Below are 22,822 nucleotides of genomic sequence, written 5' to 3'. Positions count from 1 at the left end.
TTATTTAGAATGGCGGCCTACACCGGCCAAACCCGGACGACGCTGGGCCAATTGTGCGCCGCCATATGGGACTCCCAATCACGGACGGTTGTGATACATCCTGGATTCAACCCAGGGTGTCTGTAGTGATGCCTCTAGCACAGAGATGCGGTGTCTTAGAACGCAGCGCCATTCGGGAGCACTTAGTGGGACTATCATTTGTTTTTTGGCCGGTGTAGGCCGCCATTCTAAATAACAGCATTGCTTGCTGTTTGGGGTTTTAGGCTGGGTTTCTGTACAGAACTTTGAGAAATCAGCTGATACAAGAAGGGCTATATAAATAAATTTGATTCTTCAACAGAACAATGACCCAACACACCTCTAGGCTGTGTAAGGACTATTTGACCAAGAAGGAGAGCAATGAGGGCTGCATCAGATGACTTGGCCTCTACAATCACCTGACCTCAACCCAATTGAGATGGTTTGGGATGAGTTGGACCGCAGAGTGAAGGAAAAGCAGCCAGTATTTGTGGGAACTCCTTCAAGACTGTTGGAAAATCATTCCAGGTGAAGCTGGTTGAGAGAATGCCAAGCGTGTGCAAAGCTGTCATCAAGGCAAAGGGTGTCTACTTTGAAGAATCTAGAATATATTTTGATTTGTTTAACACTTTTTTGGTTACTACATGATTCCATGTGTTATTTCATAGTTTTGATGTCTTCACTCTTATTATACAATGTAGAAAATAGTAAAATAAAGAAAAACCCTTGAATGGTGTAACTTTTGACTGCTACTGTATATATATACATATACATACATACACACACACAAATATAATATACATAAAATAGTATAGTATGCTTTTCCTTCACTCTGCCTAGTTAAATAAAGGTAAAATAAAAATAAATGGGGAAATTGACTAGAGTTTTCAAGTTCAAGTATTTTTATTTATTTCAAACAACCAGATGAGGATGCTTCAAAAGAGCTATTATTGTTACTCAACCATTATTGCTTTTTTCTGTTATTACTACTGACATCACATCCAGCTACGTAGTCATTAGAGGCATATTATGATTGTTATGTCAAATGAAACCAGTGACACTCAACACATTGGCACACAACCATCAAATTAATAATAAAAATATATATAAAAAAAAAAACAACAAGAGTCCAAACCACTAACCACTAGGGGTACCCCAGAAATAAAGAGCCAAAAAATATATAATACTCTTATTATCATCAATAATACACCATCATCTCTAAAATAATAAATGGCAACAAAAAAAGCGAGCGGGAATTCAGTTCATGTTATTGCCTTTAGGGAGCAGTGAAAACCAAGAGGAAGTAAGAAGCGCTTGTAGTTCCCATTGGAGCGGTGACAGCAGGTAGCAAGTCAAGCAGAATAGTTCATGTTTGAAGACGCAGCATTTTCAAAACTATGGCGGGCAGTTTGAAAGAGAGAAGCCGTTTTGGGTTGAAGGGAGTAAAGCAGGTGTGTGTGAACGTCAAGGTTGCGCGTCTTAAGCAAAATTTTCCAGTCAGTTTTTAGTATCATCAAACACAAAATAAAATCCACACCGTCTCTACCTCTTTTTGTCAAACCCATTTCATTTGTCCTGTAACTATAAGGCAATAGAGGTTTCAAAACCTTGTCTCTTTCCCTATATTGCTCAGTCGGTCTCCTTTTAAGAAGGACTATACTGGTTAGGAAGAGAATTGATCAGCTTGTTACATTCTATTACACATTGTGATTTATTTCTGTCTGTGTTACCCAACATCGCCCCTCCCCACCTCTATCGCTGAAGGCACTGTTAAACGAATGTCTCACTTGTCCTCTCTTGCTCCCTCCCTCTACACCTCTCCGAGCGTTACACCCCTCCCTGTCTGTTCCCGTGTCCGCCTTTTAAATTCGGTCTTTCCCCTGGCTCTTTGGCCCCATTTAAAAATGTTTTATAAGAGTGCACAGCGTTTCTTGGGCTTGGTCTCTGGCGGCTCCAGCGCCGCCAGGATGGCCTCATCAAACACGTTCTTCAGACCTCGCTGCGAGAGAGAGAGAGAGAAAAAAAAGAGAAAAAGAGAGGAATAAGTTAGTCAATTTACTTATTGACCCACTAGCCTAGTTTCACAATGGCCACAGTTGCACAAGATGGCACTATGAAATGCTGTCAACAGTAGCCATCATCCGGTAGTAGTTTGAAGTGAGTAAGTATGACATCCAACAACACGAAGGAGAACAGAGTTAGAGGAAGTTAGAGGAAGTTACTTTTCAGAAACCACACAAGCCACTTACACCCACCATTTCCTGTTTCCCTGAATGAAGGCCAGACGTAGGAGATAGAGATTGTGTCTCTCACACACACAGACACGCACCTGGGTGAGGGCGGAGCACTCCACATATTTGACGGCCCGGAGGTCCCGGGCCAGCTTGTCTCCGCTCTCGGGGGCCAGGGGCCGCTGCTTGTTCTTAGCCAGCTTCTCCACTGTGTTGCTGTCGTCCCTCAGGTCCATCTGGGTTCCCACCAGCAGGAAGGGTGTACGCGGACAATGGTGGGAGATCTCTGGGACCCACTGTGGGAGAGGAAGGGGGAGGCATATTAGGTTCTGATCCTGCATTATATTATGTCCATAGAGTATGGGAGGGTTTCATGTTGTAAATAATTGTATGCAGGTGTGAGTAATAGAGAGAGAGAAAGAGGGAGGGGAGAGAAAGAACACTAACCTCAACTCACGAAACACACAAACCGAAGAGCAACATAATGTTATGTTTATAGAGAATCACAGGTGTAAAGACATGGGCTAGAAAACACTAGTGCCACGTGTGTGTGTGTGTGTGTGTATCTGGGGGTGTTGTGAAAGGCAGATGACTCATACGTTCCAGCCAATGGACACTAAAGTTATATTCCACACACACACCTTCTCGCGGACGTTCTCAAAGGAGGATGGCGATACGACAGAGAAACACACAAGGAAGACGTCTGTCTGGGGGTAGCTGAGTGGTCGCAGTCTGTCATAGTCCTCCTGACCTGGGGAGGGCGACAGAGAGAGACAGCAAACATTTGAGGAGTGTTCATCAAGGCTACCTTTCATATACAAGAACAAGCCTAAATATGACAACTACACAATGGGCTCTACATTATCTTGCGAATAATTGAGCTCAGTGGACTAACACACTAGTAGACTAACTCACAAACACACATTTAGACACCATGGTAAATCCTATCACTACATAGGCCAGTGCACAAGGTGAGTTACCCATGCAATGTTCAAACGCTTAGATGGCTGAAGAGAAACACAATCCATAATCCCAATGTAAGCACCATGTGAAAGTAATACAGGCAGACCATGGTGAGTGAGAAGAAGGTATTGCAAGTCGATGCTCAAGACACTGTAGTTAAGAAGAGCTCATGTAGTGGGGAGCGGCCATTTTGTTTTACCTGCTGTATCGAACAGCCCCAGAGTGTAGGGCTCCCCTCCGATCATCACGGTCACCGCATAGTTATCAAACACCTGAGAAAGAGGCAGATAGGAGAGAAATAGAATAAATCATTAGGGATTTCAATGTAAAATGTTGAGTTTTGATTGATTTTATTTAACAGTTACTTAATTTTTTAAATTTTTTAAAATTCACACACAAAAAAGAAACATTTCCAATGTAGCCCCCCCCCCCCCCAAAAAAAAAAGTGATTGAAAAGTCTGACGGAGATTGAATAGTCCCTAGTAGAAGGTTCCAGGTGATGGGAAGGGAGTTGAGGCAGTGGGCTGGAAAGGCAGTATAGCTTGAGTGGTGGGGGGCATTGATGATACAGCCAGGGAGAAACAAATGCAGTCTGACGAACAGGCCAGGAGCTCTTCATCAGGACACCACATCCGTTTCTGGCGTTCAGTTCCGCCACAGAAGCTGCTCCCCAGCAGGTATTGGTCCTCCATTGATGAAAATGTGGCACCCACCTGCATGATGCCATGGCTGCAGAAAAAGCTCTCAAAAACAACCACATGTCGAGAGTGGTTAGGAAGCAGACCCTTAGCCTTCACTGCCATCCCCGGACATCACATACAGTTGTCATTCGCGGCAGATTTAAATCCAAATAGCCAGATGACAAGCTGTCAAGCCAAACTAGCAGACTTTTAATCTCAGACCTGCAACTTTGTGAGTCATGACAACCAGAAACCCAGAGCAACCAAAAACCCAGAGCAATCAAAACCCCCAAAATATATATTTTTAATGTAACAAAACATGGATATTTTTTTAATAACAAAACATATACAATGGGTGTGTTTGTAAATTCACTCTGGAGTGCCACAGTGCACTTTGGGCGTCAAATTGTCCATTCGCAAATTCTAAGCGTTTCACTCTCGGAGCGTTCAGAGCGCACACTGTGGTCCTCGGCCAGAGCGTCCAACGGCAGTCAAGCACCCAAGCTAACTGGCCAAAGGTGGCTAGCTTGCTAGCTACTTCCAGACACAAATGAGAGAACACCTCACTCTGGCAATTTTACTCGCCCTAGCAGAGCTGGTTAGGCTGTTTACATGTTATCTAGAACAGTGGTTCCCAAACTTCTTATAGTCCCGTACCCCTTCAAACATTCAACCTCCAGCTGCGTACCCCTTCTAGCACCAGGGTCAGCGCACTCTCAAATGTTGTTTTTTGCCATCCACACACACACACACACACACACTATATGATACATTTATTAAACATAAGAATGAGTGTGAGTTTGTCACTTCCCACGAGCCGGGTTGTGACAAAGAGCTCTTATAGGACCAGGGCACAAATAACAATAATCAATAATTTTGCTCTTTATTTAGCCATCTTACATATAAAACCTTATTTATTTGTTCATCATTAATTGTGAATAACCCACCACAGGTTAATGAGAAGGGTGTGCTTGAAAGGATGCACATAACTCTGCAATGTTGGGTTGTATTGCAGATAGTCTCAGTCTTAAATAAGGCAAGAAGGCAACAATAAGGCAAGAAACTTTGAGCGCAGCCCTATCCAGAAATCTAGAGGTGGCTTCTGATTAAATAAATATGTCACAGAATCACTTGTTGCAATTTTGATGAGGCTCTCTTGTTCAGATATCAGTAAGTGGACTGGAGGCAGAGCATGAAAGGGATAACGAATCCAGTTGTTTGTGTCGTCCGTTTTGGGAAAGTACCTGCGTAATTACGCACCCAGCTCACTCAGGTGCTTCGCTATATCACATTTGATATTGCCCGTAAGCTGGAATTCATTTGCACACAAAATAAATACAATGATGGAAAGACCTGTCTGTTGTCCTTGTTAATCCAGACAGAAAAGAGCTCCAACTTCTTAATCATAGCCTCAATTTTGTCCCGCACATTGAATATAGTTGAGGAGAGTCCCTGTAATCATAGAATCAGATCATTCAGGCGAGAAAAAACATCACCCAGATAGACCAGTCGTGTGAGAAACTCATCATCATGCAAGTGGTCAGACAAGTGAAAATGATGGTCAGTAAAGAAAACTTTAAGCTCCTCTCTCAGTTAGAAAAAACGTGTCAATACTTTGATAACCAGCACACTTCTGTATGTTGTAAAAGCGTTACATGGTCGCTGCCCATATCATTGTAGAACTCAGAAAATACACGAGAGTTCAGTGGCCTTGCTTTAACCAAGTTCAAAACATCTTTCAAGCTGTCAGGCATTCCCTTGGCAGCAAGAACCTCTCGGTGGATGCTGCAGTGTACCCAAGTGGCATTGGGAGCAACTGCTTACACGCGTGTCTCCCTGTCACTATGTCTCCCTGTCATGGTATCTGTACTGATGGTGCAAAAGCCAACACATCTTGACCACCAAAGTCCATTTGATGCCACAAAGCTGTCCAGTACTTTAAAAATATCCTCTCCTGTTGTCCTGAAGAGTATGTCTTCCTTAATTAATTGACCCCCCCCATAAGCGTAACAGACATATACCAGGAGCTGTGCCAGGCCCGCCACGTCTGTTGACTCATCCAGCTGTAACGCATATAATTCACTGGCTTGTATGCGAAGCAGTAATTGTTTCAATTACTTGTTTCAAACAACAGTGTTGTTTGATGAAGGCATTGTCTGTATAGTTTTTTTGGCCTTTCCCCCAGCCATATCCGCAGCAGCAGGAAGAATTAAGTCCTCCACAATAGTATGGGGCTTGCCTGTCCTAGCCCCTTCTTATTAATGGTATCTGTTGCTTTTGTTACCGATGTGAAATGGCTAGCTAGTTAGCGGGGAGCGCGCTAATAGCGTTTCAACCGGTGACGTCACTCGCTCTGAGACCTTGAAGTAGTTGTGGGTAACGAGTAATGGGTAACGATGCTTCGAGGGTGGCTGTTGTCGATGTGTGCAGAGGGTCCCTGGTTCAAGCAAACGTAGGGGCAAGGAGAGGGACGGAAGCTATACTGTTACGCTTTTATACGTCAAAAAACTCCTGCGGCTTATTTTTCAAATTGTCATGTTTCGTTTCTAAATGTCTGCGCAAGAGTGAAGGTTTCCCGCGAGAGAGTAACGGTTAACGTGATTGGATGTTAATTATTTGACTAGTCTACCTGTATTTGACATTGTGTTGCTATTTCGCTGAACACTAGATGGTTTCATTTTATTTTTGGCAGTGAAATGAGGCTACTCAGGCGAGAAATAAACCTCACCCAAATGTGTAGCCCTGTTGGAAAATATAAATGTACTGTTTGAAAATGTGTTAATTTTTTTATACAAAAATTATAAAACATTTTTTAAATGCGAATCACATTTTTATTTGGTGTACCCCCAACAGCATTGCGCATACCTCTGGGGGTACGCATACCCCAGTTTGGGAATACTTGATCTAGAGCATTGGTGACTAACTATGCTGCTGGCAAGAATTGAATTACGTTTTTTTGCAGATGTTTACTGACACCGGTCATATTCAAAAACTGTTGCACGTTCGGAAATTCCTCAGTTATTCTGCGCTCTGGCACACCCCGATGAGAGTGCTCTGAAATTTGAGTAGATAGTCAGAGTGAATTTTCAAACACACCCTCAGACGAGTGTGTGCTGAAATCGGGAGTAGATGGCCAGCGTGAATTTACGAACTCAACCAATATTTACAGAACTCTCTGCCTAGGCTACCTTCCATGGCAACCATGGAACTGTCTGATGAACATGGAGGCAGTGCTTAAAAGTCAAAAGCCAAAAGTTACTCAATATTTTGATGTTCCTATACTGTTGTCAGTGTTAAGTGTCCTCATTCACTATTAGATATCAGATGAGTGAGTGACTGGTTGCCTCGTTCCAAATCTCTGGAAAGTCTTGTACTATACAGTACAACAGGGTTCCCCAACTGGCGGCCATGGGCCATGATTTCATTTGTCCCCCCAAGTTTTCGGGGCATTTTTTTTTTGTATTTTTATTGTTGGACATAAGAATAAGGAACCAGAAAATCTGCTCCAAGTCATTCTAATTTGGGATATCTGTTCCAAAGTATTCCCACGCATTATAGAGAGATACATTTGTGTATATATAATATAGTGTAAGCAAAGTTTGAAATGATTATGTTTTGGGATTGCGTTCAATTTGCAGTAATTATGTTCCGCCGGCCCCCTGATCATCTGCTCAAGAAAATGTATAATAAATAAAAATTTAAGAAATGGCCAGCGGATGAATCTAGTTGATGATCTCTGCAACAGAAAGTCTTGTACTAAACAGTAGAGCTGCGCGATATGGCCAAAAATTGATATCGGGAACTATTTTGCTCGATAACAACAAATACATACACACACACATATACATATATATATATATATACATATATATACATACATATATATATATATATACACACACACACACATATATATATATATATATATACATATATATATATATATATATATATGTGTATATATACATATATGTATATATACATATATATATGTGTATATATACATGTATATATACATATATATATGTGTATATATACATATATATATATATATATATATATGTATATATACATATATATATGTGTATATATACATATATATATATATATATATATATATATATGTATATATACATATATATATATACATATATATATATATATATATATATATATGTATATATACATATATATATATATATATACACATATATATATATATATACATATATATACATATATATATATATACATACATGTGTATATATATATATGTGTATATATATACATACATATATATACACATACATATATATACATACATACATACATACATACATACATACATACATATGTGTATATATATACCTTAAAAGAATTGAAGGGACATATACTTTACATTAGCAAGCAGGGCTCTAAACAATTGTTTTCCGGTGCCAAGTAAGACAACTGAGAGGGTAGCCTATGATTCAAGCCGTTTCATCCAATGCATCACTGATATTTTGATGTGCAACCTGGCAAAATTGGATCCAGAATTATCAGATTTATTGTGGGCTATTCAGAGAATTTGCCGGCATCTTTGTGCACATTGGCCTATATTATTCACCACCTGAGGAAGTGGACACTCTTCGCTAGATTGCCAATATGATTTTGTTGCTAGATTGATTCATCTATTAGCCTACATGGCTATCAGTAAATGTAGGCTAATGTCCTACAAAAACTTTACAGCGCTAGGCTAGCCTATTCATTCCAAATCAAAACGAACTATAGTCTACTCCGGTTGTAAAGTGGTGCCATGAACCCAATATTAAGGGGTGAGAAATACATGATATACTCTCAGATATATGTGACTCTCCTCTATGGAACTAGAACAACAGTAGTTGCTTTGAAAACTCTTTTCCCCGCAATAGCCTTTTTTTTTAGCAACTTTCCTATGCTTGTGCTTCTCAGAATGCAAAGCTCTCTCCTCTGTGAGCACAGTGGGGAGAGGGAATAAGAGTCAGCACCCGACAGTGAAACAGGGAAAGGAAGATACTTTCATAGCAGGAATCAAAATAATGCATAGGCTATTACTGTTGGCCAAATCATGGTTTTAGAACAATTGAAATGAACTGGACTCTTTTGGAGTCTTTCCACAGAGCGAGTTTACAGTTGGCCTACATCATACCTGGTACACGTGTGGATACATGAATATGGGTCATGCTGTGGTTCTGTTTCATAACCTAGGCCGATATTCCATCATACTGAGCACATGGAAATCCCTATTTTTTTTGGTTCCCTCCACAGAACGGTCTATGACACAGAGTGGTAGTTGGTCAAAGGGATCCATGTTGTCAACTAAGTAAGCCTTGATTTAAAACATGTGGAAGTGCTACAATTAGCTACGTATTGCATAGGGACACTACATAGACGTGTGGCGCCTCGCCATTCATAACTTGACACAAGATCTTGTGTTGTGTACGTAGGGTATCGTTTAGGTCGGAGACCGAATGTTTCACAGTGTTCTTGTTCCTCTTTAAGGTGCCTCCCACTAGAGGCAATGAAACAACCGACTGTTCAGTAAGAATGAGAAACAGTCTGACTCAGCTCATTTATATGTGCTGAAGAAACCACTATGCCTTGTCCCAAATGCTGCTGAATGGCATCGCCATTTCTCATGTTTCGTCTCCGTCGCACAATGCTGGTTGACTCCCATAGGGCAGGTTCATGGGCAGTATAATTTCCAAGCTTATCTTTAGGTCAGCAAACTTAAGGACAATTCTAATCCTGTGCTCCAAACACACTCTCTTTAGCCCAACCAGTGTTTCTCCTACCATTACTACCATTGGGGCTCCCGAGTGGCGCGGCAGTCTAAGGCACTGCATCTCAGTGCTAGAGTCATCCCTACAGACACCCTGATTTGAATCCAGGCTGTATCACAACCGGCTGTAATTGGGCAGCGCACAATTGGACCGGCGTCGTTCGGGTTTGGCCGGTGTAGGCCGTCATTGTAAATAAAAATGTGTTATTAACTTCTTTGGGATAGGGGGCAGCATTTTCACTTTTGGATGAATAGCGTGCCCAGAGTGAACTGCCTCCTACTCAGTCCCAGATGCTAATATACGCATATTATTATTAGTATTGGATAGAAAACACTCTGAAGTTTCTAAAAATGTTTGAATGATGTCTGTGAGTATAACAGAACTCATGGCAGGCAAAAACCTGAGAAAAAATCCAAACAGGAAGTGGGAAATCTGAGGTTTGTAGTTTTTGAACTCACCCTTATCGAATACACAATGGGATATGGGTTATTTTGCACTTCCTACGGCTTCCACTAGATGTCAACCGTCTTTAGAACTTTGTTTCAGGCTTCTCATGTGAAGGGGGGCCGGATGGGACTATTCAGACTATTTCACATGAGAGGTAGCTCTTGTTCCATTGCTTTTCTACAGACAATGGAATTCTCCGGTTGGAACATTATGGAACATTTATGATAAAAACATCCTAAAGATTGATTCTATACTTAGTTTGACAAGTTTCTTCGATCTGCAATATAACTTTTTGAACTTTTCGTTCGACTGGACCAGATCGCGCTTTTGGATTTGTTTACCAAAACGCCCTAACAAAAGAAGCTATTGGACATAAATGGACATAAATGATGGACATTATCGAACAAAACAAGCATTTATTGTGGAACTGTGATTCCTGGGAGTGCATTCTGATGAAGATCCTCAAAGGTAAGTCATAATGCTATTTATGAATGATGTTGACTACACAACATGGCGGATATTTCTCTGGCTGGTTTGGGCTCTGAGCGCCATTCTCAGATGATGCTTTTTCAGTAAAGTATTTTTGAAATCTGACAAAGCGGTTGCATTAAGGAGAAGTGTATCTATATTTCCATGTCTAACACTTGAATTTTCATCAACATTTATAATGAGTATTTCTGTGAATTCATGTGGCTCTCTGCAATATCACTGCATGTTTTGGAACTACTGAACATAACACGCCAATGTAAAATACGATTTTTGGATATAAATATGAACTTTACCGAACAAAACATACATGTATTGTGTAACATGAAGTCCTATGAGTGTCATCTGATGAAGATCATCAAAGGTTAGTGATTCATTTTATCTCTATTTGTGCTTTTTGTGACTCCTCCCTTGTGCTTGAAAAATGGCATGGTTTTTCTGTGAGTTGGTGGTGACCAAACATAATCATTTGTGGAGCTTTCAATGTAAAGCATTTTTTAAATCAGACACTGTGGCTGGATTAACGGGAATTTTATCTTTAAAATGGTGCCTAATACTTGTATGTTTGAGAAATGTGATTTATGAGATTTCTGTTGATTTGTATTTGGCGCTAGCGGAACCCCAGTCCTAGATAGGTTTAACTGACTTGCCTTAAATAAAATAAATAAAAATGTTACTTAGGTGGGGTGCGAACAAGTGGCTAAAAATGGTGTATCCAGTTTTTGATGTTGCTTTGGAAAATGTTGATTAGTGTTAAACACTCGGTATTCTATTTAAAAATGAGTCTTATCGCTGTCACCTGGAAATGAGTAACAGTGTTAACTTCTATTACTTTAGTAGACATGTTTGTCTTTGTAATGTGGAACATGAGGGACATTCCTTCAATTTGGGTGGGAGATTCCGGACAACATTCCAGCCTTGTGCAGTCACTAAACCACCAATTTACCTTCTTCCCTGGCTGTCCACTACCTGTTTCATCTCAGGCCTCATCCTAGACCATTCTTACACTTTAGTTTGAGTCAACTGCCATTTTTATTTTAAGGGATCTCACCCGGACGACAAGGAGAGGAAGCCATTTCAGACTATTGAGATGCACCCACAACTCATGCTTGCTAGAGTTGGGGTGCATCTCAATGGTCTAAAATGTCTTCCTCTCCTTGTCACCTTTCCTTTAACTGCACTGAATATTATTGAATACTAGTGTTGCATGGTACTAGAACAATACTAGAACATGAAAAAAAGTTTGGTACTAGAAGGTGTTACTTTCGGTCCTTCTATCAATATCAAAATGTGTCTCACGTCGTCCACTGATTGAGAGACGATCAAGCCCGTCTATCAACACAGTCGATTTCCCCTTTTGGAGCAAGCACTGTGCCTGCCCCACTTACTCATTGCTAGCTCTAGCCTGTCCTGAGAAACCCCTGTACTCACTAGGAGTCTTGGCTGCATCATGTTAGCGCCCCACTCATGCTGTACAGAAGTTAACACACTTGAATAATGCAACACAGCATGTAGAAATGTTGCAACTGTTAATTACTGTTCGCAAAACACTGTCCATTTCAGGCTAGAACACTTTACAATGCAAGAGGCTACCGATAGCTTCCAGCTTTGTAGGCCTAACTGTCCTTGCTAGTTTACAGCTGAAGCTAACATCAATTCACAACCCTAGTATTTTGTTTGTGATAATATTCAAATCATAAAGCAAAATATGCTGATTTCAAAGCTTATTGTCACCATTCAATCATTTCCAACACTACTGATCACCGTCTGAATATGAAAGAACTGGAGAGGTGATAGCAATTTCCCAGGAGGTAGTCTGCCTATCATAGGCCTATTTCTTTCATCTCTCATACGTGTTTACACATCAGTGCAGAAAGATGAACGCGAGGAGGCGAGGACACTTTCAACTATTAAGATGCAACCATGCACTTCAGTCTTGTACACACCCGTGGTCAGCTAATCGGTTATATGATCCAGAGGGAGAACAGTCTGCCTCTATTGGGTTGAGAAACCATGGGAGGCAGGGCTTCTTAGGGCAGTTCAAGTTCAGACATAAAAAGAGTGAGGCGTTGGGGCACGTAGCGGAAAGGCGAGGCACGGCAGACCGAACACATTGAAGAGCAACCAAGCAAAGTAAAAAAAAACACATCTCTGACCGTCATGACAATAATGTGTTTGGACAGAGCTAGGCCTAATGCCACAGAGAATGGTGGGTAAAAAAATAAAAAAACCTGCCTCTACAATTGTGACTGTACACACTACACCAATATTCAGATGTTTCAACTCCCAAATGCAGTAGTACAAGGACTGTATTCACCAATAAATGAAATAAGAATGCACTACATACATCTAATATAAGAATACATTAGGCTGTTGTAGGTTCTCAGCCTACTTCTGTATATGTATGACGTATAAGACTAAATCAACCAGTAGCATTGTTTCTGAGGATTTTGAGAGTAATCTGCTTAGAATCAAAAATCTTAAATTGCCACGTGATTCTTATGAGAAGAGTGCACTGTTGAACTGCACAGACAGACAGAGAAACGTCATGGAGAAAGTTGGGTCTGTTTTTATGGGCCAACAACATGAACACACCCAGTTGAGCCTGACTGGGCAGAGGACAGAGAGGGCTGAGTCGACACACTCTCCCTGTCAGTCTCTGGTACAGCACAGTGCTGATTACTGCCAGAGACAGGACTGATAGAAACAGCTACTCATCACACACCATCTGCAGCACCCCATTGCTGTGCTGAGTCCCAATGCTACCTCAGGGATGTGCACCTGGATAACAACCCCCCCCTCAGTCAGGGTCTCAATTTGGTAGATTACACAAGGTGCAATTTCTAAATGTGGTTGTGCATCAGCAGTTTTTCTCCTGTTATGTCAGTTAATTAGCCAATGTCAGCTAAACATTTTTAGATTGCTAAGTTAGCCGGCCGCTAAACTACCTAAACGTGTTAGCATCCATTTCGCATCCACTTATATGCAGATGATACATTCTTATACTCCCCTGGATTGGCCCCTCCCCGGATCTTGTGTTAAACGCTCTACAACAAAGCTTTCTTAGTGTCCAACAAGCTTTCTCTGCCCTTAACCTTGTTCTGAACACCTCCAAAACAAAGGTCATGTGGTTTGGTAAGAAGAATGCCCCTCTCCCCCCAGGTGTGATTACTACCTCTGAGGGGTTTGAGCTTGAGGTAGTCACCTCATACAAGTACTTGGGAGTATGGCTAGACGGTATACTGTCCGTATCTCAGCACATATCAAAGCTGCAGGCTAAGGTTAAATCTAGACTTGGTTTCCTCTATTGTAATCGCTCCTCTTTCACCCCAGCTGCCAAACTAACCCTGATTCATATGACCCTCCTACCCATGCTAGATTACGGAGATGCAATAAATAGATCGGCAGGTAAGGGTGCTCTCGAGTGGCTAGATGTTCTTTACCATTTGGTCATCAGATTTGCCACCAATTCCCCTTATAGGACACATCATTGCACTCTATACTCCTCTGTAAACTGGTCATCTCTGTATATCTGTCACAAGACCCACTGGTTGATGATGCTTATTTATAAAATTATCTTAGGCCTCACTCCCCCCTATCTGATATCTACTGCAGCCCTCATCCTCCAGATACAACACCTGTTTGGCCAGTCAGATTCTGTTAAAGGTCCCCAAAGCACACACATCCTTGGGTCACTACTCTTTTCAGTTCGCTGCAGCTAGCGACTGGAACGAGCTGCAACGAGTTTTCTCAATCTCTTCATTCAAAGACTCAATCATGGACACTCTTACTGACAGTTGTGGCTGCTCTGCGTGATGTATTGTTGTCTCTACCTTCTTGCCCTTTGTGCTGTTGTCTGTGCCCAATAATGTTTGTACCATGTTTTGTGCTGCTACCATGTTGTGCTGCTGCCATGTTGTGTTGCTACCATGCTATGTTGTCATGTGTTGCTGCCATGCTGTTGTTGTCGTCTTCGGTCTCTCTTTATGTAGTGTTGTCTCTTGTCGTGATGTGTGTTTTGTCCTATAATTTTATTTAATTTATGATTATTTTTAATCCCAGCCCCCATCCCCGCAGGAGGCCTTTTGCCTTTTGGTAGGCTGTCATTGTAAATAAGAATTTGTTCTTAACAGACTAGCCTAGTTAAAAAAAAGGTTAAATAAAAGGCATGGTTGTATTACCGTCCGGTGGGGGGCATTGATTTTGTTAGTCAGTTTCACTCAGATATATTAAAAAAGGCAAATATTCCTCTCCACCCAAGGCAAAATGTGTTATGTTGCAGGAAATTAGCTATAAAATGTTATGGCTGTGTGTACGCAGACCTGTGATCAAATGCTGCCCCTCATGATGAGTTCACATTTTTGTGGCCTCCACCCTCATCAAAGTTGCCCATCCCTGGTCTACCAACTGTATTGATTTATTTCAGTTGGACTGAGTTGTCTGTTCTCATCCCTATTTGTCAAATAGTATGAAACGGTGTGTAGCCTGACTCATGCTTTTTGGTCCATAACCACTTCCATTCGAGTTTGGCTCTTCCTCAAGGGGTTCCTCTTTTCAGTTTGAAAACAAATACCTTCTCTCAAAACCCATTCTATATTTGAGATTCTACACAAGCCAATGATTGGTAACTCCAGCCACAAAGAATTACAGATGGTGTGTGGAGGCTTTTGCTCATGCCCAGCACTAAACACACCTAATTCATCCAATGGTTGTTTAAAATGGATGAGTTGAATAAGAGATGTGATAGAAATGGTCTGGAACAAAGGGCGCAAAGTACGGCGGCTCCTGTTGCATATCCCCTAGCCTAGACACTTGACAGACCCAGACACTCCGCCAAGTCCCGCTCGAGACCTTTCTCGACAACACTCCAGTGCCACTCACCGTGGGGACGTATTCAGAAGGGAACTTGTTGGTGGTGTAGGAGATCAACAGGCAAGTCTTTCCCACCGCACCGTCACCCACCACCACACACTTTATGGTCTGCATCTGGAGGGAAGGAGGGAGACAGACAGACAGACAGACACACGGTTGAATATGCTGACGCAAGTGAATCTGCACTCTTTTGGCAGCTGTCGTCATAACTTATAGACAGACACCTCTTGTCGATCATCATCGGTTTATCACACTAGAGATTAGAGGTCGACCAATTAATCGGAAAGGCCGATTAATTAGGGCCGATTTCAAGTTTTCATAACAATCGGAAATCTGTAAATTTGGGCGCCGATTTGCTTTTTTTTAATTTATTTTTTTACACCTTTACTTAATCTTTATTTAACTAGGCAAGTCAGTTAAGAACACATTCTTATTTTCAATGACAGCCTAGGAACAGTGGGTTAACTGCCTTGTTCAGGGGCAGAACGACAGATTTTCACCTTGTCAGCTTAGGGGATCCAATCTTGCAACCTTAACAAGTCAACGCAATAACGACCTGCCTCTCTCTTGTTGCACTCCACAAGGAGTTACGCGAATGCAGTAAGCCAAGGTAAGTTGCTAGCTAGCATAACTTATCTTATAAAAAACAATCAATCATAATCACTAGTTAACTACACATGGTTGATGATATTACTAGATATTATCTAGCGTGTCCTGCGTTGCATATAATCTGACTGAGCATACAAGTATCTGACTGAGCGGTGGTAGGCAGAAGCAGGCGCGTAAACATTCATTCAAACAGCACTTTCGTGCGTTTTGCCAGCAGCTCTTCGTTGTGCATCAAGCATTGCGCTGTTCATGACTTCAAGCCTATCAACTCCCGAGATGAGGCTCGTGTAACCGAAGTGAAATGGCTAGCTAGTTAGTGCTAATTGTCGTTGTGTTGCTGGTTCTAGCCCAGGGAGGAGCGAGGAGAGGGACGGAAGCTATACTGTTACACTGGCAATACTAAAGTGCCTATAAGAACATCCAATAGTCAAAGGTTAATGAAATACAAATGGTATAGAGGGAAATAGTCCTATAATAACTACAACCTAAAACTTCTTACCTGGAATATTGAAGACTCATGTTAAAAGGAACCACCAGCTTTCATATGTTCTCATGTTCTGAGCAAGGAACTGAAACGTTAGCTTTATTACATGGCACATACTTTACATGGAACATATTGCACTTTTACTTTCTTCTCCAACACTTTGTTTTTGCATTATTTAAACCAAATTTAACATGTTTCATTATTTACTTGAGGCTAAATTGATTTTATTGATGTATTATATTAAGTTAAAATAAGTGTTCATTCAGTATTGTTGTAATTGTCATTATTACAAATAAATACTTTTTAAAAATGATTATTATTATTATTTTTTATTTATTTATTTTATTTTATTTTATTTTTTATTTTTTTTAAATCGGCCAATTAATCGGTATCGGCTTTTATGGTCCTCCAATAATCGGTATCGGCGTTGAAAAATCATAATCGGTCGACCTCTACTAGAGATGAAAGATATTAAGAGGGAGAGAATTTTTTTTTTAAAAACATCATGAGAGGGTAGGCACGAGAGTGAGAGCAGACACCACCATTGTATGACTCCTTGGCTACAGCTCCGACAGTGTGTATGTGAATAACAAGTGATAAGAATGCCACACATCTTAATAGCTCAAGTGCACACAATAGGCGGTCAGACAGTCCAAACACGGGTGGCTGTGTAATACACTGTTTACAGCACAAGGCCCTGTGAACAGTATGTTGCTCAGCAATACACATACCTGCTCATTTGGTTAAAAAAATGACAATAGCAATGACAGGAAGAGGCTAAGTGAGAGGCTCCACTCCCGTCAAAATCTGTCCACACGAGATACAGCGATAAGCAGACAAAGTGGAGACTTTTTGTTTGGAGATCTGTAGCTAGGTTTCCATCATATTGATGACAGATTTATGTGAATATCCAAGTACCGTAAATAAAATAAAAAATATGCGCATTCTCCCACCAGAGATGTGCTTCCATCAAGTTGACTTGTTACGGATAAAAGACTGTGCGTGATGACGTAGTGCACATAAAAATGACGTTTGAGGTTAAATTCCCATGTACCAATTTTTTTTATTTTTAATTAAGTATTTTAAACTCTGCTGATCGTTTTGTCACAACAAATGTTGCAATATATAGTGAATGTGCCCACTCTGGTCTTGGCACATGCGTGTTAGCCAACAACTCGCAGCTACAGTAAGGGTAGGCTACCTACACAATCAGGTTATTATGGAAAAGAGCTAGAGTCTTTTAATTTGTCAAACGCTAGCCAAGCATCGATCATCATGTCACCAGAATAAGACCCTCAATATTTATTGGAGGGGAGCATCAAGTTCATCCCCGTGCACATTTGCCACCCTGTGAAGTTCATCATAAGTCGCTCTGGATACGAGCGTCTGCTCAATGACAAAGATAGTAATGTAAATAACTTATTTCACCTGTTGCCTAATAAACGGCATGCTTTCCCGAGTCGTAGTGGGAGGACCACAAAACTTATCATTGTGACTCCAAGTTTAATTCAATATGATGGTTATTATATCATTATTTGCACATAAAAGAACTTCCAATGCCATTTCTCGCATTACTAATAAAAAAAAACACAAAAAAGATCCCACCTTGTCTAGTGTATTTTATCGACATTTGAAAAGTGTACCGACAATTTTGCTGTTTCCATTTAGCATTTTTTATTCAACATGTTCTTTACTTGGATGGAAACCTGTTTTATGAGTGTCAGATTTGGTCAACAAAACATGTATTTGCTAAGTGCGATTTATTTGATCTACACTAAACAAAAATATGAACACAACATGCAATAATTTCAAAGATTTTACTGAGTTAAAGTTCATATAAGGAAATCAGTCAATTGAAATACCATCCAAGAACCACCCTGCACCCTACTGCTGGCTTGCTTCTGAAGTTAAGCAGAGTTGGTCCTTGGATGCTGCTGAAAGTGGTTTGGGGGGCCAGGGTAGCCTAGTGGTTAGAGCGTTGGACTAGTAACCGGACTAGTAACCGTATCTTCCCGAGCTGACAAGGTACAAATCTGTCGTTCTGCCCCTGAACAGGCAGTTAGCCCACTAGGCCGTCATTGAAAATAAGAATTTGTTCTTAACTGACTTGCCTAGTTAAATAAAGGTAAAAAAAAACAAAACTATTTTCTCTGGTCTAAAAAAATATCCCAACGCCCCAGGAAAGTGATCAGGGACGTTAAACAGGTGTGCTGATTCCCTGTAGTTCCATGGCACTTCTCGCAACTGTAGGGGTGTTAACCCTGGTGTCGTGGCCAAATGACCAATCTGGTCCTCATACCATCATGGCCACCTAATTATCCCCCGTTTACAATTAGCTCATTCATCCCCCCTCCTCTCCCCTGTAACTATTTCTTAGGTCGTTGCTGTAAATGAGTGTGTTCGCTACTTACCTTTAAAAAAAACGAATTTATTAGGCCCTAATCTATGGATTTCACATGACTGGAAATACAAATATGCATCTGTTGAGCACCTTACAACGAAGAAAAAAAAAAAAAGAAGGTATGGGCATTGATCAGAAAACCAGTCCGTATCTGGTGTGACCTTCATTTGCCTCACACAGCACGACATCTCCGTTGTATAGAGTTGATCAGGCTGTTGATTGTGGAATGTTGTCCCACTAGTCTTCAATGGCTGTGCCAAGTTGAGGGAACTGGAACAAGCTGTTGTACACGTCCATCCAGAGCATCCCTAATATGCTCGGTGGGTGACATGTCTGGTGAGTATGCAGGCCATGAAAGAACTGGGAAATGTTCAGCTTCCAGGAATTGCATACAGAACCTTGTGACATGGGGCAGTGCATTATCATGCTGAAATATGAGGTGATGGTGACAGATGAATGGGCCTCAGGATCTTGTCACGGTAGCTTTGCGCATTCAAATCGCCATCGATACAATGCAATTGTGTTTGTTTTCCGTAGCTTATGCCTGCCCATACCATAACCCCACTGCCACCATGGGGCACTCTGTTCACAACGTTGACATCAGCAAACTGCTCACCCACACAACGCAATCTGCCTGGTTACAATTGAAACCGGGATTTATCTGTGAAGAGCACACTTCTCCAACGTGCCAGTGGCCATCGAAGGTGAGCATTTGCTACGGTGAACTGCAGCCAGGTCAAAACCCTGGTGAGGAAGATGAGCACTCAGATGGGCTTCCCTGAGACGGTTTCTGACAGTTTGCGCAGAAATTCTTCAGTTATGCAAACCCACAGTTTCATCAGCTGTCTGGGTGGTTGGTCTCAGATGAACCAGCAAGTGAAGAAGCCGGATGAGGGGGCACTGGGCTGGCATGGTTACACGTAGTCTGTGGTTCTGAGGCCAGTTGTACGTACTGCCAAATTATCTAAATGACATTGGAGTCGGCTTATGGTAGAGAAAGTAACATTACATTTTCTGGCAACAGCTCTGGTGGACATTCTTGCAGTCAGCATGCCAATTGCACACTCCCTCAAAAACGTGAGACATCTGTGGCATTGTGTTGTGTGACAAAACTGCATATTTTAGAGCAGCCTTTTATTGTCCCCAGCACAAATTGCACTAATGATCATGCTGTTCAATCCTCTTAGAAAAATGCCACACCTGTCAGGTGGATGGATTATTTTGGAAAAATGCTCACCACCAGGGATGTAAACAAATGTGTGCACAACATTTGAAAGAAATAAGCTTTTTTTGCATATGAAACATTTCTGGAATCTTTTATTTTAGCTCACGAAACATGAGACCAACACTTTACATGTTGCGTTTATATTTTTGTTCAGTGTAATAGTAGTTTCGTAAGTAGTTTTCGTTGTTACGAATGACATAAGTGGACGCCCACGCAACTTTGAGGAAAAACTCATTTCGGAGTTGTGTTGGATGTTTACATGCGTATCTTCCCTCTCATTGGCTAGAATGTTCACAACTGATCTTGCCTCCTCCCGAGTGCCGGAAGTGGATTATCAATCCTCGTAACCAGTGGTGATATGAAATATTAGCGATATTACTGTGCAATTTAGGACGTTTTTTTCTCTCTCCAGAGATAGCAACAACAAAAAACATTTGCTGTCGGTTCCTAGTTTCAAACAGCAACAAAACGACACTAACCACGAGCCTCAGCGTTTCTACCACCACAGAAACATATCCTGGACGTGCACAACTCCTCTCGTTTAACAAATAGGTAAAATCTTGCATAATTTGGTCAGATGCTCGAACTGCCTACAAGCGATAACAGGACCAACAAATTCACTTTGCAATTGGGACAGTGCTATCATGAGTTCGCTAACAGATCAAGGTTTATTTTAGGACTGTGGCTTAGCTAGCTAACATAAATTGGTAACGCAACACCTCGCCCAAACAACATGTTAATCAACATTTCCAAGGAAAGATTCCAGGGGGATGTCACTTTTGTCTGCTCTATGATTGGACGACACAGACCGTAATGCTGTATGGGATGAGTAGTTTGTTTGCCCCCCCAACTCGGGTTCGCCCAGCAACGAGCCATTGTGTACAGATAGATGGCTAGTTGCGGAAGCTTCCGTACCCTGGCGTCCTTGATCAACCAAATCTAAAATATTCTGTTTCACCAAAATAACATTTCCAGTCAACATTGGCATATCCAATATCTCGAGGAACAATACTTACGACTCACCAGGTTGAATGTGTCCTTCGCTAACAATTGAGTTTAAAACGTTTAAATCCAGGTTTTTCGGCCTGTGGGCTGCCATTGTAGTACATTCTAGATCACGTAATCTACCACTGATACAGGCGGAAATGGGAGACCCTGGATATAAATCTGTTTTAAATGCTGGCAAGGCCACATCGTAAGCATTGCTCCTAGAGATATTGGATGCCACTGACAACTATTTTGGTGAATCAAGGATGCCTGACTACGGAAGATTCCGCAGCAAGCCATCAGTCTAAACAATGGCTCGTTGCCGGACGAAGCAAGTATGTTCAGGGTATTGTACCCTCATAATATATCACCGTTTAATGCAATTTTTATATATATATTTTATATTAATGGTTCACACCGGAAATGTGTGTACCTATTTTACGTTAGAGAACTACGCGACCAGCATGTTTTTAAAATTGTATTCTTAACATGTGGGTGTGTCAGTCCTGGAGCCATAACCGCGGAAAGACGGGCCGCTTGGAGCCTTGTTTCGACAACGACTCCCATTGTTAGGGCAGAGACAATACCACCTAGTCATTATAGAGTGTGTCTGGTTTACATCACAGTTTCGTCAATGAGGGTCTTATGATGATTATTTTTTTGGTTGTGGGCTTGGATAGGAGTAAGACAAAGATAAGTAATTAGCAATGCCTGTTCGAAATGCTGTTCAATAAAAACAGAACACATTCTGGCTTGCAGAGGTGCTGTGTGAGACCTGTTACCCCCCCAAAAGTACAAGGCATTTTATCACACTGAATAAGCGCTATCACAGTAGTATTACAGGCTAGCCAACCACAAAAAAAAGAGACTTTCCTAAGAGTTGTCATTCACTAACATACCGGCATGAATTGTATGGACACAATTAGAACTTACTAGCTAGCTAATTAAATTGTTAGCATTTTCCAACCTTGCTGGTTAGCCAACTACTGGCTGTCACTTCCGCATACAACGCGCGAGGTTATGACCGTAGCAAGCTAACATAAAGATAAAAAAACATGGAAAGTTAACCATACCAAATTTCAACTAGAGCTTGACAACCCTACTAAAAATAGCGTTTTATATCTTGGCTATATCTCGTTAGGCTAACGTTACCTTGCTAGCTAAATTCCAGACACGGCCTGTAAAATCATTTCGGCACAATCATTTCAGTGTCATGTCATTTTTTTTCTCTCTCATATATATATAACTAAGCAAACAAAACAAAAACGAATACCATTTCCCCAATCTGCTAGGACATTCTTAGCACTTAGCTAGTTAAAAACAACAAACGAAAGCTAGCTAACGTTCTTAGCAGCTTGCTAGGGTTAGCTAGCTGTCAAGCTGTTTTAAAATAAATACATTCACTAAGTTCTTCCAAATGTAAAACTTAATGTAAAGCGTAAATGTGTATTCTTTCAACATAACATACATTTAACGATTTATTTAATATGAATCACAGATTTAAGATTGCAAAAGCTTAACATTAGCTACCTTATCAGTCCACCACCAGGCGTTGTTAGATCTGGGGTTCGCTCGCGAGAGCTCACTGTAAAGGAGGCGTGTCATACAACCCAGCCCT

At 41.2% G+C, this 22,822-nt stretch overlaps 1 protein-coding gene across 1 annotated transcript; it reads right to left on the bottom strand.

Annotated features, from left to right (window-relative positions):
* Nucleotides 1-902: 902 nt before the first annotated feature.
* Nucleotides 903-22,805, bottom strand: LOC139392181 (cell division control protein 42 homolog). The gene is made up of 6 exons (XM_071139962.1): nucleotides 22,735-22,805; nucleotides 15,508-15,612; nucleotides 3,412-3,484; nucleotides 2,891-3,000; nucleotides 2,348-2,545; nucleotides 903-2,017 (listed from the first exon to the last, which is right to left on the bottom strand). The coding sequence occupies exons 2-6, from the start codon at nucleotides 15,610-15,612 to the stop codon at nucleotides 1,928-1,930; spliced, it is 576 nt and encodes a 191-aa protein (XP_070996063.1). The 5' UTR covers nucleotides 22,735-22,805; the 3' UTR covers nucleotides 903-1,927.
* Nucleotides 22,806-22,822: the final 17 nt, after the last annotated feature.

Source organism: Oncorhynchus clarkii, chromosome 32 (genome assembly GCF_045791955.1).
Source record: "Oncorhynchus clarkii lewisi isolate Uvic-CL-2024 chromosome 32, UVic_Ocla_1.0, whole genome shotgun sequence".
NCBI lineage: Eukaryota > Metazoa > Chordata > Actinopteri > Salmoniformes > Salmonidae > Oncorhynchus > Oncorhynchus clarkii.
Note: the sequence above shows the minus strand (reverse complement) of the source record. Positions and strands in the feature narration are given on the sequence as shown.

Bases quoted from the DNA above. Each gene is read 5' to 3' on its own strand.
- LOC139392181 (XM_071139962.1), bottom strand. From the start codon at position 15,612: ATGCAGACCATAAAGTGTGTGGTGGTGGGTGACGGTGCGGTGGGAAAG. The intron at 3,001-3,411 runs GTAAAACAAAAT...CGCCCTCCCCAG, and splicing joins GGGGCTGTTCGATACAGCAG to GTCAGGAGGACTATGACAGA. The intron at 2,018-2,347 runs GTGCGTGTCTGT...TCTCTCTCGCAG, and splicing joins AGTGCTCCGCCCTCACCCAG to CGAGGTCTGAAGAACGTGTT.